Here is a 17757-nt window from a genome sequence, read left to right on the forward strand (position 1 = left end):
TCTGCTGGTGGAGAAGGGGCTGGGCATGTGCAGAGTGATATTCATGCTACCGCTCACTGAGCACTCATGTCAGGCCCCTCACGGGAATTCTCTCATGAATCCTTCCAATCCCATGGAAAAGGTGTTGTCACCAACTCCATTTTACAGAGAAGGACACTGAGGCACAGAGAGGTTAAGAAACATGCCCAAGGTGACACAGCTTGCAAACAGCAGAGCTAGGATTTGAATCAAGATTCATGGATTTTGGAGCCTTGGATGTGCAAGATGCCTCCCCAGGGACCCGGGACCCAGCTGATCTCTCCTCCAGGGAAAACACGGATGGTATAAAAAGTCTTTGTTGTGTCTGGAAAAAAAAAAAAAAAGTAAAAGACAAAAATCCTTGGTAAATTTGAAAAAAGTGACTAATGGACAACTCCCCTTCCCCCAAGAAACTGAGACCTCATGAGAGGGAAGCAAAGATAGCATCCTATCTGATGCTGAGGCTCTGAGCTCCTGCAAGTGGGGTCTAAGGGTCAAGTTTGTATCCCAGATACTGGAAACAGAGCCTGGCATGTAGTCAGGAAGTCTCAGGTGAATAATGAGTGAATGTGGGAGGGAGGAGCTCAGAAGGAGACGGGAAGATGAGGGGCTGGGCTAGAAGCTTTGAGCAGGGAGGAGCGCTGACTGCGTCCCAGAGGGCCGAGCCCTGTATCCACCACTCTGGCTGGATCCACTTGCTCACACAGCTGCTGCCATAGCACCGCCATTCCTCGTGTTGACATCACCAGGATGAGATGGACAAGCGTGCAGGAGGACAGAGATGCCGCGTGGCATCAAGAGAGCTTCTCAGGGATTTGGGGCGGGGGTGGACAGCTAGGAGAGGCTTCCCTCGGGAAGAGGCCCGACCAGATGATCGATCTCTGCATTTGTGTTACTCAGGGCAACCCCAGCAAGAGGAAGGGACAGGTGAGGGGCAGAAAGAGGGGGTAGCAGAGGGAAAGCGGGGACAGGAGAGAGAAGGAAGTGGCTAAGCGGCACCTGCGATCCCTCTGGAGCCGCCCACCCACCCTGTCCATGCTGTTGAGGAGAGCTGGCGCCGGCTCTCCGGAGCTGGGCACCGACCATCAGAAAGGACGCCGGTCACAGCTCTGGTACAGGAACTGGGGCCCCCGGTGCTCAACGTTGCCTTTTGAAGTGGTGGGGAGGTCCGGAGGGTCCCGAGGAGGGGCTGGGTGATGGCAGGGCACATGTGGTGGGGTGGGCACAGTGACTTTCAGCTAACTCACTGGGACCTACTGGTCACCTCTCAGCCATGCCTGTAGGTGACCGGAGGCTGAGGGTACTGTTCCCAGTTCCCCGGAACCCAGCAGACAGTAAGGTGGCGCCTCCTGTACCCGCCCACAGCCACCTGGGAGGCAGATGGTATGGTGCAAGCACTGCACTGCTCAGGTAGGCAGACTTGGGTTTGAACTCTGACACTCTCCCTTGCTCTGCGTGGCCCAGCAAGCTACCTTGCCCAGAGTTTCAGGTGCCTCACGGTGAGTGCGAGGACAGCCCCCACCTCGGGGCACCGCCCCCGAGAAGAGGCTCCTCCTCCCCTCCTGCGCCCCTCAGCTGCAGCCTCCTCCTACTGCCTGTATATGTGTGTGTGTGTGTGCGCGCGCGCGCGCGCGCGCGCGCGCGTGCGGGGGGGGGGGGGGGGGGGGGTCCTTTCCTCCTCCGCCCATAGCACCCTCCTCTCGGGGGCTGCCTTCTCCTATTCGTCTCTCTGAGCCTTTAAAAACAGAGGTCAGTGGCCTCGCCATTCAGAACGAGATCCAGAGTCCCTTCCATGCCCCACAGCACCCCACGTGAGTGCTTCTCAACCTTGGCTACACGTTGGGGTCACCTGCGGAGCTTTTAAGAAACTACTGATGCCTAGCCTCACCGCTGGAAAATCCGTGTGAATCACTGGAGCTGGAGCCGGGCGTCCGTACTTCTTAAATGCTCCCTGGTGGATCTAACGCGCAGGACCACTGCTCCACTCCACGTGAGCCAGCCTTCCTGTCACCCCGCCCAGGTGCTGTGCTCCAACCTGGCTGCCTCCTTGTTCATCCTCAAACACCCTCCTTTCAGGACCTCTGCTGGAATACTCTGTCCTTGGGGGTCCACATGGCTCCCCCCTTACAAGTCACTGCTCCCCAATCTTATCAGTGAGGCCCCTGACCATACCGTGTGCCAGGCCCCCACCCTGTGCCCTCACATCTCCCCTGACTCTGCTTGCTTCTGTGTCATCACATTTGACCCCTGACGTGTCACATTTATTTACGTGATGCTTCCTCCTTCACTAGAACGCAAGCTCTGTGAGAGCAAGGACATGGCGGTCTTGCCTCATCCTCAGTGCCCAGCACAGTGCCTGGCACACAGTGGGTGCTTGATAAAAATCTGCTGAGAGAAAGGCCGTCAACGCCAGGAGGTCTGAGCTCCCACTGCCGGAAAGCAAGGGTGGACAGTCTTGCACCTCGGTGTCCTGGCACCCAGCACGGGGCCAGGCTGTGACCAATTCACGGGGCTGATGATTTGCTCTGGAGACAGGGGCTCAAGGGGTGCTGTGGAGTGTCAAGACTGGAAGCAGGGGTCTAAGCAAAGATGAAGGTGGAAAGGTGGTCCAAAAGGAGCTGAGCTGCTTTGAGGAGGAAGGAAAGGTGGTCTGGCAAGTGTCCCACACCGGGCTGGCCCACGTAGCCTAGCAGGGCAAAGAGAGCAGTGGCCTGTGGGGCATCAGCCCTGACCACTGGGCCCAGATCAGAGGGACAGGGTGACTGAGAGCCCACAGGAAGGGTGGGGCAGGGGAGAGCCAGCCCCAGGTCCCACCAGGGTGGGAGAGGACTGGGGCAGAGCCTAGCATGAGAGCTGCTGTCACCCTCAAATAGGACCTTTTGTCCGGCAGCTGCAGGGCTGCTGCAAAGCACAAACGACCCCGCCGAGTGGGCCCAGTCGGGGGCCCCAGGCACTCCTGACCCATCCCAGGAGCCCATGGCAAAAGTGAGGCCAGAGGGGGAAATGACTGGCTGGCGGGTTTGGCCAGGGACTCCAGCATATGGGGCAGGCCGCTGTTTGTGAGAGCCAGCCATAAGGAATGTGGGAATGAAGCTGGGGGTGCCCAGGAAACAGAGGGCTCCAGGACACGTGCCCTGTGTGGCGGCAGTCTGGCCACCGGAGAGCCCGACGGCAACCCTCGAAGCCCTTCTGCCCCAGCATCTCATAACCAGTTACTCCGCCCCTCCAGCTTCCTTCTCCAGAAACATCATTTTTCTTTGAGCACTAACTACATACAAGGGCTGGTAGGAGCCTGTCCAGCTGAACATCCCCAAGCTTTCTAGGGCAGAAGCTCAGAGTGCCTTAATGTCTCCACAGAGACCTCCAAAGTCCCCCCACCCAAGTGAGCCTCCCTGGGGGAGTGTGGGCTCTTAAAGGGGCAGAAGCCTCTGTAAACTGGTGGGTGCTGCCGTCTATGACACAACGGTGGTCTCTGGTGTCAAGAAGCACTCCAGCAAAGCAGTGTCTGCTCTGGGGCCTTCCCTGCTGTGTGTTTCTCTGGCTCCTGGGGCTCTGCCTGGTCTACACTTCCCCTCCTCACTCCTTCTCCTCTTTGAAGACCATGGGCTGGAGTGGCAGACAGACCTGGGATTCTAATTTGCTACATGACCCAAGGCAAGTCCTCTAACCCCTGAGAAACTTACTGTCCTCACCTGCAAAGTGGGGAGAAAGGGGCTTGTTGTGAGGATTCAATGAGAGGCATAGTGCCTGGCACACAGTAGGGAGCTTAGCAAACCTTAGGTCTTCGCTAGCCTCCTCCCACATTCAACTAAAAGGCCGGACTCAGATGCCCACCAATGTGTCTCCTGGCCCCTGCCCTTACTGTCCTCCAGTTTAGCGACTGGCTGCCTTTAAGAGGTGAGGAGGTCTAGGCTGGCAGAATCCATGCTGAGAATCACTCTTTACTTCCATGATCTTGGGGGACATCACCCAACCTCTCAGCATGAGCTTCCTCAAGTGTGCCAGCAAACTGGAAAGTTCTTATGGCCAGACATAAGGCCACTGGTCAGGTAAGGCCAGCAGGTTTGGGGCCTGACATTCTCAGGGTGGTCTTGGGGAGAACCAACCTGGACACTGAAGTGGAAAATGGGGCAGGATGCTGAGAACTCTGGGAGATGTGTGTGAAAGGAGGTATGGACAGACCCAAGGTAAGAGGCCATCCGGGCAGCGGGAAGGGGAGTCGGGTCTGTGCAGTTACTGCTGGGCCAGAATTATAGGGAGGTTTGTATCCTAGTTCTGCTGCCCTGGCCTTGACCATCCCCCATGTCAACCCTCTCTTGAACTTTCCTCCTTGCCCCCCAATAAGTCAGAGAGCCACTTGGTTGGGGGAGCACAAGGGTCAGCGGCAGTAGCCAGAACCCCAGACCCTTCCCCAGGACTCCTGGCTGGCCCCACCCCTCAGGCACCAACTTGGGCCACGGCTGGGACCCCGAGCACAGAGTCCCAGGCCTCTTCTGCTCCCACCCCAGGTCACCCAGAGCTGACTTCCAGCTCTGAATGCAGCAGCATCTGGAATACAGCAGGGAGGGTGCAGGGCACCATGCCCACAGCCCAGGGTGGGTTCAGGGACACATACAAACCAAACTCTCTCTCCACTTTACGTACACATGCAAGCAAGCCCCACTTGCGCTCAGAAGGCCCGGAGGGGGCCTTCTGTCCTCCATCTTTGGCATCAATCTGTCAAAACCAGCTCTTCAGCATGAGACTGTTCACTCCTTTCTGTACAACACGAATTAAATATATTATCTGTCTTTGCGCTGAGCCACAGGACGTTCACAGTACAGTGGGGGAGGAGGGGAGGGACCTGTGGGGAAGCCAAGACCCTCCAGGGCTGCTCCTCAGGCTGAGGGGGGTGCGCAGGGGACCTGGCCTCCCCTCGGCCTCGCCATCCAAGATTCAGCCGGGTGTTGAGGAGACTTTGGGAACAGGACAGGTGTGCTCCATAGGGGTGGGGGGCGGGGCCTTCTCGCAGGCCCTAACACTCCCAGTCCCCTGGGGCCTGGGGCTCAGGGCTCGGGATCAAAGTCTATCCCGTCCTGTCCCACCTTCCTGTACCTCAGACTGTGGTGCTGATGCTTTCTCTGGTGGCCGCCCTCTGGGGAGGCCAGGGGCATGGGGAGGCTGGTGCCCAGATACGGTGGAGCAAGGACAGAGCCACGGGGGGGCCGGGAAGGAGGGGACGAGGGAGGCTGTGCCAGCCCCAGGGAGCTGGCAGCAGCGTGAGGGTGACTCTGCATATCTGGGTACCGTCCTCGGGACCCTGGCCCAGGGCTGGCTTACCAGCGCTCAGGAACGATAAGCAGGAACCACTCTCGGGAAAGGGTGGAGAGGTAGCAGCTTGGGTCAGAGCTCCAAGGGCAGTGCGTGCTCTACCACCTGCCAATTTAAGGCAATCCCATTCGGACTGGGGAGACGGGCGGGCCAGGCTGAGCTGGCAGGAGTGCAGCTGGCGGGACCAGGCCACCACTGGACTCAACTGGGCGTCCAGCAGCATACGGGGCCTCTGGCGAGGAGTGGGGAATGGGAACAAGTGGGGGATGATGAGAAGACGGGGTGGGGCTACAACTCCCTCTGTTGCTCTGGGGACACCCGCCCCTCAGGTGAGGGTGGGCTTTGGCACACACGTTGGCACCCAGGATTCCAGAGTCCCAGACAAGGTGCCATGTTGCTTCCTGCTCTCAGCGGGGGAAAAACGGGAAAGACGTGTGGGCTCCAAGGGGCCTGAAAGGGACTCGACCAAACTGGTGAGGCAGGCAGGTACCCCGGGTGGGGAGGCATGGTGGTGCCCATGTTCAAGGCATAGCGCTCTGCCCGGCCTCTAGATTCTTCTGTCCATGTGGGTTCCATGCTGGTGTCTGAGCACTTTAGGGTGGGAAAGTGTCTGAGATCGCTCCCTGTCCCCTCACCTCCTCCCAGGGAAGCAGCTCATGCCCAGCCCCAGGGAAGGTGATGGAGGGGTTGGTGTCCAGGCCAAGGCCACTGGGGAGGCATGTGGGAAGAAGGGAGAGGAAACAGCCGTGGCCAGCAGGGCTGCCGAGAGGTCTTCTGGACCGGCCGTTAGCCCTCACTCCTCAGTCCTCCGAGGCCACACGGGCCCCATCCTGCCGCAGTTGTGCTCAGTGTGACCTCTCGTCCCTTGGGCCACAGCAGGGTGGGCACAGCTCAGAAGATGCTCTGCCGCCGGCCCTTCCCTCGCCCTGGAGAATGGAAGGAAAGATGTGGGACGGCAGGGAGAAGCTGGGCCGAAGGTCACCTGAGATCAGGAGGGACGGGCGTCCTCCAGAGCTACTCTGATAGAGCCAGCGAGAGCACGTGCTTGGGAGCTGGTCAGCCCTGGGTTCAAATCCCATCTCTGCTACTTACTAGCTATGTGAAATTGCACCTTAGCCTCCCAGGGCCTCAGTCTCATTGCCTGTGAAATGGGGAGCATGAACTAATAGTACCAATTTCAAGGGGTATTTTAGGATTAAATGAGATACTGCATAGAAAGCACTTATCATGTCTGAGGCCATCAGCTAGTCTAGAAACAAAGTATAGTTCTCCCAGGATGGAGGCCAGAGAGCTCAGAATTTGCAGAGAGAATGAATCAGGAAAAGCGTGCACCTTCCTCAGGGCTACTGTCAGAGGCAGCGTTCTGTCTAGGGTGGGGGTTGAGGAGGGAAACGCAGGAGGAGGAAGCCTGGCAAGGAGATAGGGAAACCAGTCCCTTCCCTGCTCCCCACGGGCCCCCGGAAGACAGGCCAATGTCAGGGAGGCCACGCTGATTCCCACGGCAGGAGGGGCTGCCCTATCTCTGCTCCTCAAGAGGGTGGAGCCGCCTGCCCTGGCCTCCTCTAACAAGAGGAGGAGGTGGGGGAGGCATGAGCCCCTACCTGGCTGCTGAAAGGCCAGGCCCCGGTAGCCTGGGTCCTTCTGGAGCTGGATCTCCTTCAGGGAGAAGATGGAAGCAGCTGGGGTGAGAGAGGGAAAAGGCCAGGAGAGAGCTGAGTGGAGCTGGCCCTGCTCCTGCAGCCTGAGGCCCCCACACCCATCGAGCACCCCCTTAGTTAGGACTGGCCCAGGAGCACCTAACTGGGCCTTTCGGGCAGCACCTTGGATCCACAGGGTTTCCTCCCCTCGTTGCAAACGAAAACCCAAGGAGGGGCAGCCAGGCTGCTCAGCTAGACCCAGGGCCTCTGGCCTCTTCGTTCCGGCTCCTCCACTCACACCAGCTGCTCCCTTTCTCTGGTTCTGGGGTGGCCCTGCCCCCTTCCCCCAACCTCCCCTACACACTCACTGTCTTCGAGCTGGTGCACACGCTCCCCCAGAGACCGGAAGTAGGGGTGCCTCAGGGCCGCCTCTGCTGACACGCGACTCTTGGATTCGTACTGAAAAGCAGAGGGTGGGGGACAGCAGGGACCCCTCTGGGCAATGCTATTCCCATGCTAAGTTATATGACCAAGAAGGGAAGGGCCAGAGTCTAACCTGAGAAGCCCCTGGGTCAGCTGCCCGCTCAAGCAAAGGCAGTCTCAGAACTCAGGGTCTCAGATCTCCAGCCACCAGGAGAAAACCAGAAGGGGGGCTTTCAGAGAATGACCTCCTCTTGGGATGGAAATACAGATGCCGAAGCATCTAAGATCACAACTTTAACAGTAATATTAACATGTAATGCTAACAACTACCCTTTATCGTATACTTATTCAAGACAGGTACCATTCTAAGTGTATTCCATAACCTCAATTTATCCTCAAGACCATCTTACAAAATGTGAATGATTCATTCTACTTTGCAGTTGAGGAAACTGAGGCACAGAAGAGCTCTGTAACTTGCCCACAGCTACACAGCTAGGGTCTGAACTGGGGTTTGAGTTGGGAGGGCACCCACTCTTAAGTCTGTGGAAGCCAGCACTCCCCTCGGGCCCAGTGGGTGGAGGGCACGTGGGGAACGCCAGCACGCAGGTGGGATGGAGGGCTGGGCTGGGACCTTGGGGCTTCAGCTCTCTGACTGCCTGGCCCTGGTCGGCGTGGGAGCACACTCACCAGGAGGAGGCCGGTCAGGAGGTTGATGCCATCAGTGTCCAACCTGCGGGAGGAAGGAGCTGGCACAAGTCTGGTCTATGGGAGCGGGGTGGGACGGGTGGGGCTCACAGCCACCTCCGGGAGGGACAGCCAGGCCCACAGGCAGAGAGGAGGAGTGGGGAGGAAGGGCTACCTGGGAGCATGACTGATGAGAGGCTGGGGCAGGTACTGGGGGAAGTTGTACGCTCGGAACTCGGACAGGGCCATCACACCAGGCCACGTCTCTTCCGTGGGGGTCCCTGGGGAGATGAGAAGGGGTGGCGAGGGGTGAGAGGCCAGGGCCGAGGGCGACTTGGAGGGGCGCAAGGTAGGAGGTGGGGTCATAGAATGACTGAGTCCACCGGGCCCCCCCCCGCCCCCCACACACCCCGCCCTGTAAAGATCCGGTGGGAGCTGCTCTTCCCAGTCCGGATATGCGCCCGGGCTGGACAGAGTTCCGGCGCCCCCTAGTGGTGAGAGGGAGGAGCGGCAGGACACTGACCGAGGAGTCGGAAGATAAGGTGCAGCTCCTCCTTGACCGTGGAGCCGGGGAAGAGGGGCCTCCCTGTGGCCATCTCGTAATGGATGCAGCCCACGCCCCTGCAGGGAGCAATGGGCAGGGGCGGCGTTAGGCTGGACCTCCTTGCACGCGCGCTTCCTAGCGCTGCTCCACCACGATGCCCTGCCACGGTGACTCAAATGGGTCACGGCACCGGGGTGGGTGGCCCAGAGCTGCAGAGGCTCCTAGCACAGCACAGCCACCCACTACAGCCTCGCTCTGGGGGCTTCTCAGGGCTCTAGGACGCTTTGATCTCTCCCCTTTCACTCTGTAGGATTTGGGTCTGCATAGCCAGCACCCATGAGGCAGCTCCTCAAGCAGTGTTGTCTCAAACTTCCCATCATGTGCCCCTCTGGAAGAGAGAAGTCCACAAATCCACTCTCCAAGGAAACCCCTGGTGTAGGGCACAGCAGCCATTCATCAGAAAACTGTGTTTTACCTTTAAAGTTCGGCAATCTTTTCCTTCTACACTGAATCATATGTGCTTTAATTTTAAGAAAAAAAAGTATCCCTTCTAAATTTTTCAGTAGAACTGATGCTTGGGTAAGATTCATCATATTTACTGTGGGCGCCCTCCTGTGCCCTCTGGTAACCCCCTATGTACCCCTGGGCGAATATTTCAGAAGCACAGCCTAGGAGAGTCTATTTAGAGCCAGGGAAACCCCAATGTAGCTCTGACTTAATTTTATTTTTTTTTAAATGTATCTTTTATTTATTTTCCCCCTAAACTTGCTTCTCTTTATTTTATTTTTTGGCCACGCAATGTAGCATGTGGGGTCTTAGTTTGCCCACCAGGGATCGAACCCGCATCCCCTGCACTGGAAGCACAGTGTCTTAACCACTGGACCACCAGGGAAGCCCTCAATTCTTTAACATCCAGTTCAGCAGGACGCCACATGGCTTTTATTCAAAAGACATTAGACAGTCCTTCGCAGAGGCCTTTGGGGCAGCAAAAGCGAGTCACAGGTGCAGAAGCCCCTGCCCCACGCCCCCAACCTCCCGCCCAGTCCCACAGCGCTTGCTTACCACATATCGATGGGGGTGGAGTACTCCGTGGACCCCAGCAGCACGTCGGGGGGCCTGTACCACAGGGTCACCACCTCATTGGAGTAGGTCTTCGTGGGCACTGACTTGGCCCGGGCCAGTCCTAGGGACAGACCCGTCACTGAACCGCCCCCCGCCCCCACCCCACCCCCCGACAGTGCCCACTTCCTGAGGAGACTGTGTCAGATTCCTCCACTACCCCGCCCCAGCCCTGTAGGCTCTGGCCCTCACCGAAGTCGGCCAGCTTCAGCTCCCCTCTCTCGTTGATGAGCAGGTTCTGGGGTTTCAGGTCCCGGTGCAGGATCTTGCGTCGGTGGCAGTAGGCAAGGCCCCGGAGCAGCTGGAACATGAAAATCTGGGGGAAGGAAAAGAAAGGAAGCAGTGCAAGGTGGGAGCATGTCCCATGGAGGGGAGGGGGGAAGGGAGGAACCCTGTGCCTCTTCCCCGTGGCTGGGACGGGGATGGGGACAAGACTGGGTGGAGGTGAGGTACTTGGAGAGCTACCTGGTTCTCCTGCCCGCGTGGAAGCCACATCCTGGGCCCCATCCACCCCAGGAAATGCCATCCAGAGGGCAGGGCACCAGGTGTACAGAGGAGGCAGGAGGGCGGGGGAGGAGAGAGTACCCCAGCCGGGGAGCTGAGAGGCGCCACACTGGGCCAGGAAGCCTGCCTGTGTGGGGACGTACGCACACAGAAGACGTCATTCATCCCTCTGAATTTCCCCGAAGCCTCTCTTCATCCTGGCAGGTAACTCACGCTCCCGTTTGACAGAGAGGGAACCTGATGCTCAGCGTTAGAGCGGGGAGGCCCATGACACGGAGGGTCTTACCTTGACGTTGTGAATGCTCATGAGGTTTCCACAGTGGTCCAGATACTGCTTCAGGTCACTGTCCTGGAACACAGGGCCTGGCTCAGCCCTCGCCCTGACCTGACGCCTGGCCAGGCGCCCTTCCCTGGGCAGGGCCCAAGCCGAGGAGTGGGACAGGTCCCTGGCTCTGAGCTGCCCCTAAGCCTGGGCCCTTCGGCCATTCCTGAATGGGAGCATCTGAGAACCTGATTCCAGAACAAGGCCTGGGCCACCCCCCTCTCTCCCCCACCCCACCCCTACCCCAACTCACCAGGTACTCAAACACCAGCGTGAGGGAGCGCTCCGTGTGGATGAGGTCATGCAGGGTCACAATATTGGCATGTTTCAGGTTCCTCAGTAAAGACACTATGGGGAGACAGGCCTGCCTGTGTCCCTTAGGCCCCGTATGCCCCTCATACCCTCTCCTCCTGGGACCAGCCTCAGGAGTCCCCATTCCAGCAATGACTCTTGGCCCCCAGGCTGCCACCAGGGCTCAGGCCAGGAACCCCTCCTCCCAGGAGCCGCAAGACTACAGGACCCTAGGATGCCGTACCCTCTCGGATGGCAGTGCAGGGCGCGCCTTCTTCATGTTCCAGCCGGATCTCCTTCAGGGCCACGAGGTTCTCTGTCAGTTTGCTGCGCCCTTTGAAGACTGTGGCATAGGTTCCCTGGGAACAAGAACCCCAGCAGCCCAGCCACATTCAGGCCCCGCTCTCCTCTGTCCAACGTCCTCCTCTTTGTGCCTCTGCTTGGGCCGTGACTTTGGCAGGACCGCCCTTCCCTACCCCACCCCCACCCCGACCCCTTCACTGAAATTCCGTTTCTTCCAAAGGCCACTTCTCTGTGAAGCTATCCCTAACTCCTTCCCGGTCAGAAGGAACTGTCTTTCCTGTAAGCCCCCAGCAGGCAAGGTGTCCCTCTGTTATAACACCAGTTTTGTCCTTCCTTATGTTCTGTTGATGTTTATGTGTAGGTCTCCTCTGGGTTCCTGGAAGGAAAGGGCCACATCCTCCTCTCTGTAAACCACGGCCCCCCCCCCCACCCCGCCTGGAACACAAAGCCCAGCACCGTGTTTACGGAAATAGCTAATAATTACACGGCACAAAAGCTTACAGTGACCTACTCAGGCCTCACAACACCCTACGAGGTAGAACAATTAGGATCTCCATTTGACAAGAGGAAGAAACCGAGGCACAGAGGGAGGTCACATAGCTCACACCAGGCCACAGAGCTGGTAAACGGAGGAGTTGGGATTTGATCCCAGACAAGAAATATTAGCAGGAAACAAAAGACTGGATTCTGCCCCAGAGCCCATCAGCCACCCCATCCTCATGCCCTCCTCCAGGACCTGGGCCCACCTTAACACCTGCCAAAGGCTGGGCCAGACTGCATGGCAAGATCTGTGGGACAGGGGTAGTGTGACCGCAGACTGGGGAAGGCTGGGGAAGACCCTGTTCCTCCTCCTAGCCATCCTGCCTGGCGGCCTGGAGAAAACCCAACCCAGCCTCTTACCTCCCCCAGTTTGTCCAGTTTCACGTATGTTTCCAGTTTCCCAAAGCCGATATCTGACTGAGAGGGAGAGACATAGGGTCCTGTGAGCTTGAAGGCCCCAGCAGTCCCACATAGAGTGCACCTTCTCACCCCCAGCCTCCAGGTGGAAAGGGAATGAGACCCCCAGGGGGTCTGAGGCTAGCAGGGTGAGGGCAGCCCCAAATCCTCCCTCTCCACTTCTCTCTGTCCCTGTGATAAAGGAGGGAGGCCTTGGAAGTGCGAGTTTCTTTCTCCCGTGGCAGTGGTGGGTGCAGAGCCCAGGGTTGTAGTCCTGGGATCGCCACAGGCCTTTATCACCTGTCTGTCTCCATCCTGCTCAGAAGCCCCTCAAGGGCAGGAACTGTGCCTTTTACTCCACTGTACCTTGGGGGTCCAGTTCAGAACCCACCTCGCTACAGCCTCTCTCATCAGCACACTTGCTCCAGCTCAGCAGTACCCAACCCTTAACAATACGGATTCCTGGGCCCCACGACCGAGAGTTTGATTCTGTAGGTATCTGGACTGGGGACCAGAATCTGTGTTTTGTAAGATACTCCCAGGGAAATCTGATAGGCAGCCAAGACTTAGAAACACGGGCCAGCTGGTTTATTGACCTCATGCCAGTGAAGACTCTGGAACCCAGAGGGGGCTTGGAGCTCAGCTCCAGCACTGGTGGGACTCAACTAGGGAATGGAGGTTGACCAAGAGGACCAGCTGTGGGAATCCTCTCGGCCAGAAGGTGGCGCCAGAGGCCCAGAAACCTCCCTGGAAACTGCTGCAGGCCTCAGCCGCGACAGGCAAAACCAGGACTGACGTCTTGCAGGGGAGAGGGTGTTCCACCCAGGCGACCTCTGACCCTCTTGGGACTCACCAGGGAGGCACGGCGGGACATTCGGGTGAGCGGTTTGGGCAGGTCTGGGCTCTCCAGCTGCAGCTTCTGGAGGAATTCCTGGGGCAGACGGATGTCCATGGGCAGAGAGAGCCTCTTACTGATGTCCTGCAGTGGCCAGGATGAGACAGGGGCACCAGTGTTTGCTCCAGGGTAGCCAGGGCTGTGGGACCCTCGCCTCTGGCCCTGGGCCTGGCTTTCCCTGTGAACAACCCCAGCAGGACTGAACCATGGGCTGTGAGGCTTCAAAGATGTGCTGAGACATATATGAACATCCAGGGGTTGCTGTGTGACCTTAGGAGGTGCCTTCCCCTCTCTGGACCTCAGAGTCACCATCTGTAGAATGAGATTCCTGCAGACACTGCGATTCTGTAAGCATGTTTTTCATACACTTGGGCACATGTATATGGGTCATAAGACCAATAGTCAAATTGTCTCGCCCTTGCTATGTACCAGGAACGTTCAGAGCGTGCATATATTCTCATTTAATCTTCTCGATGACCATTTTAACACAAGGAGACTGTGGTACACAGAGGTTGCCTAGCCTGCTCAGGGTCACAGAGCTAATCAGTGGCAGAGCCGGGATTTGAACCCATGAAGTCTGGCTCCAAGGCAACCACCTTCCCGGGCATACATCTGTGGATGTGTCGTACAGCCTGGAGCCCCTCACCTCCATGGAGAAGCGGCGCTGGTTCTGCCGCCGGTACTGCGTGCCAGGGGACAGCTGCCCGGGGTCCTCCCCTCTGTCTGCGGGGGAGAAGGTGCTGGACTCTGGCTGGGGGTCTCTGCCCAGAGGACGGAGCTGCAGGCCTGAGAGGGAGAGACATCAGCCACCCTCCCTGCCTCTGCCCCGGCATGGGGGTGGGGAGGAGACTTCACTCTGCCCTTCCCCGGTGCGTCAGGGAGGGTGGGGAGGGGCGGGGGAGGGGCCCCAGACCCCTCACCCTCATTGTGCCGGCTGTGGAGCTGGTTGAACTGCTCTGTGAACTCGACCAAGGACTCCTCGATGGTCTCGGTGCGGGGCACGGACAGGGAGAAGCGGCGCTTGAAGTTCTTCATTTTGCTCACGATCAGCAGGCAGCAGGCCGCAGGGTCCTGGGACAGAAGTGAGGACAGCCGGTGAGAACACGGCAATGGGTCCGGTCGACACCAGCTTCCCATCAAGCTCTGTCGCCCTGCACTCAGGGGCCAGGGTTGCAGCTTCCTAACCCTCTTCCTCCTTGGGAATCTCATTCCCCCAGGACTCCCTGTCCCTGGGGGAGATATTCACAGGGGATATTAAGAAGCACAGCAAAGTACTGCTCATAACAGCAGCTGGATGTGCCAATAGGATCCTGAAGGCCTCCCCAGGGCCACATGGTAACCTTCCAGCTGCCGGAGGTCTAGAGAGTTCTGGAAGGAGGCCAGGGGTGGCAGGGAAGACACCAGGACCGGGTGGCCCTAGGGCCAGCAGCTCTTTACCAGCTTGCACGGAAGAGGCTGAATATGTCAACAGGCAGCAAGCCTTACTGATGGATGCCCATAAGCTGAACATAACTTAGCCTACACCCTTGTAACGCAGTCTGGTCCCAACCCCATTTCATCCTAATATTGACACCTGGGAGTCCCTCTCTGGCTTGTCCTGGGTCCCCAGGAGACAGGAAGAGGGAGGAAAGGGACAAGGGAGAGGATGTGTGCATCTGAGCTGGCCCAGCCCCATCCCTCCTGCTGAAATATGGGAGGTCGGGAGCAGTTGAATGTCTCAAGGGAAAGACAGAAATTTACCGGAAACAGACAGGGCCCCCAGGGAGGAGGGGCTGAACACTGCTGGCCCCTCCCACACCAGAACCCCAGCAGGCAGGGTGTCTACTGCAGAGAGGGGTGGGCCCTCCCCACCGAGAAGGGGTTCCCTCCCTGCGGCTCCTCTTGCCCCGAGTGAGGGGACACGGCTGGCCTTCCAATGAGATTTGTGCAACTGCTTCTCCCCCTAGACCCTCCCTTCCCTGTTCCGCCCTGAAAACTCAGAGTGGGGCTGTCACCCTTTCCCTTCCCTTTCCCCCCCTCCCCTCCCCTCCCCTCCGTGGTTTCATAAGCTCCCAGTGTGGCCACCCCCTCATTTCTACTCTGCCTCCTTCTCCCTCAGCTACAGTGGGGCTGGGATCAAGAGGCCTCACAAGGGCCCCCACCCACGCCTGCCGTGAAGCCATCAGGGCTAGCCCTGTGATGGGAGGGGGCCCACCCTGCACCCTCTCCCAGCTTTTACCCATGCACCAAGCATAGCCCATTTCCAGAGGATGCTATCAGCACTGTCACTGGCCAGTAACCAGTTGCCAAGGCGACCAGGCCCCTCCTGAATCCTGGTTTAAGGGATTATGGGTCAGTAGCATGTTTACTTTGCTTAAGGATCACATCCTTCTGTACTCAGCCAGCCTGGAAAGGGTCCTTTCCCTGGCTACCCCCAAATGCAGCTAAGTTGTGGCCCTCCAGCTCCTCCGAGCCCAGAGACTGGGTATGGCCAGGCACTCCTTCCTCAGGCTGGCCCCTCTCAGAGTACAGGCGTTGGGTCTGCACTGCCAGCCGAGCCTGTCTCTGTCAGTGGGCCGTGAAGTCTCACTCCGTTCGGCTCAAGAAATGAAGTGCCAAGCATTACACTAGGCACTGGGGTTAGTGGTGAGTAAAGCCTGGTCCCTCTTCTCAAGGAACCTGGGGGCTGTGAGGCCTCCTTTGATGAGAAGGTAGCTGAAAGGTCTTCTTCTTCCAGCTTCCTTGCAAAGCCCACCAGCCTGGAACTTTCTTACTTCTCCATCTCCAAGCTCATTCCTGCCAGCCAACCTCAGCCACTCGTCCTGGCTCTGCGATGTCCGGGCCTGTCGTCTGCAGGATTCTCATGGACAGGAAGCTCCCAGAGGCTGCCACCCACCTCACTCTTGTGTGCAGCCAGCCGGGGATGGGGGGGCATAAGGGGGGCTTCATGATGGTGGCAGCGTGTAGGCTCCAGTGACAAGAGGACCTGGACACGCCCTGCCTGCTGACTCATATTTCCCACACGACAGGAGAGTGGAGATGTCCCCGTTGTACAGATGAACTGTTTACAAGCTGGCTGAACGTGAGCATCAGCAGGGAGTACTGGGAAACATTCAGATTCCTGGGCTTCGCTCTCAGATTCTGGAACTGAGGCTCTGAGGATGGTGCCTGGGAAAATGCATTTTTAGAAATCATCCCCCATCCCACAAGTGGCAGGGGGTGGCCAAAACCAAACACACAAATGAAAAAAAAAACCCACGCCCAATCATCTGAACACTAGAGCCATGGCTGGGAAGCATCTGAGGTCTAGGTAAGGGATGGTAATCTGCCCAGGTTTCCAGGTTGCACTCATGTGCTGAGATGAGGAATCCTCGAAGCTGCGGAGGCACGGGAAGGTGGAGGAGCGCTGAGTGGAGCAGAAGACCCACCAGAAGGGGAGAAAATGTGTGCCCTGCACAAACCGATACCCCAAGCTCAGTCATGCTCATCCTAGGGGGTGGGGCGACTGGGCACTTGGCTCCCTGAGGTCTGGGCTCTGCCAAGAGGGGCCAGTCACGCCCTCTTCTAAAAACAGGCCTCCCCATAAAGCCATCCTACAGTCTGGGACTTATGGGATGGCACATAGGGTTTGTGGCTCAGGAATCCACCAGTAGCGGCCATATATCTCACGCCCTTGCATTTGCCTGTAGAGGAGGGAGAGGGGAGCTCATCAAAAGCCTCTGGGAGGGAGGCCCCCAATCTCTACAAGACAAAGGAGAAGCAGCCTGAAGTGCACCTGCCCTCCTTGTTAGCAGCAAGGAGACACCAGTGGGACCAGCAAGCATGTGGACGGTGAAACTGGGGACGGCTCACTTGAGCGGGAATGGGGGACCAAGCAACGCGGACGATGGGAACCAGCTGCTCTGCACCCGGCCTGAGAAGAGACCGAGAGGAAGTGGCTGTCACTGTAGCAGGAGCGATGGCGGTCAGATGTAGGGATGGACTTCCTGGTGGTGGCAGGGGAGCAGGCAGCAAGGGTGGTGACCACGCAGAGAGTGGACGCTGCTCTCGGATGGGGACAATTGGGGCCTTGAACCCGGCAGGGTCTGGGTGTGCCAGGGCAGGCTGGGCAGTGAATGGTCTGTTGTTCCCTACCTCAGGACACAAGATGCCTCTGTGACTTCTTTCTTGGGAGAGTCAGTTCCTCAGATTTGAGGGCCAGGGGGGAAGGGCGACAGGAAAAAGGCCTGTTACCTTCGTGCGGTCTGCCCCTCACCCCCATCTGGGGACAGAAGGGCTCAGTGTGACCCGGCCTGAAGCCAGCCCAGGGCTGGGCACAGTGTGGCCTTTGTCCCCAGGGCCAGGGAGCCATCTGGGGCTGTCCCCGTGCAACTGGTGTCAGGGGAAGAGGGAGACGGGCGTCCAAGGACGCTGGCCTGGCCCGGTGGGATGGGGGGATGCTGAAGGAGAAGGCCCCCTCGGGAGCTGCAGGCGTGGGCAGGCAGACCCCCAACCAGGCCTTCCCTCCTGCCCAGGTGAGTCCCTAGAGTTCTCGGCCTACCTCCCATCACCTCCTCCTGGGCACACACCAGCCAGCCCAGCAATTCCTGCTGGTGCCAGAGAAGCAGGTAGCTCAGGAGGAAGGAGGAGCCAGACCGAGAGGAAACTGACACTTGCCCCGAGGCCACCGTGTGCCCCGCAAGAAAGGGCTGGACTCCTGGAGTGTTAGCAGGAACGGGCACTCACAGAGCCACCATTCTAACCCTCCCTGGCTCGCCCGTGGAGGACAACACGGCTCCCAGAGGGGAACTGA

General features: G+C 58.5%; 1 protein-coding gene across 1 annotated transcript; it reads right to left on the reverse strand.

The window, feature by feature from the left end:
* Window positions 1–6219: 6219 nt before the first annotated feature.
* CDK18 (cyclin dependent kinase 18) lies at window positions 6220–14024 on the reverse strand. The gene is made up of 15 exons (XM_065893157.1): window positions 13907–14024; window positions 13633–13709; window positions 12945–13070; window positions 12056–12112; window positions 11097–11211; window positions 10815–10909; window positions 10526–10588; window positions 9928–10051; window positions 9679–9799; window positions 8596–8693; window positions 8248–8353; window positions 8076–8118; window positions 7334–7424; window positions 6930–7007; window positions 6220–6254 (listed from the first exon to the last, which is right to left on the reverse strand). Exons 1-15 carry the CDS (start codon window positions 14019–14021, stop codon window positions 6220–6222), a joined length of 1344 nt encoding a protein of 447 aa, XP_065749229.1. The 5' UTR covers window positions 14022–14024.
* Between the last annotated feature and the right edge of the window lie 3733 nt (window positions 14025–17757).

The sequence above is a fragment of the Phocoena phocoena genome, chromosome 1, assembly GCF_963924675.1.
Source record: "Phocoena phocoena chromosome 1, mPhoPho1.1, whole genome shotgun sequence".
Lineage (NCBI taxonomy): Eukaryota > Metazoa > Chordata > Mammalia > Artiodactyla > Phocoenidae > Phocoena > Phocoena phocoena.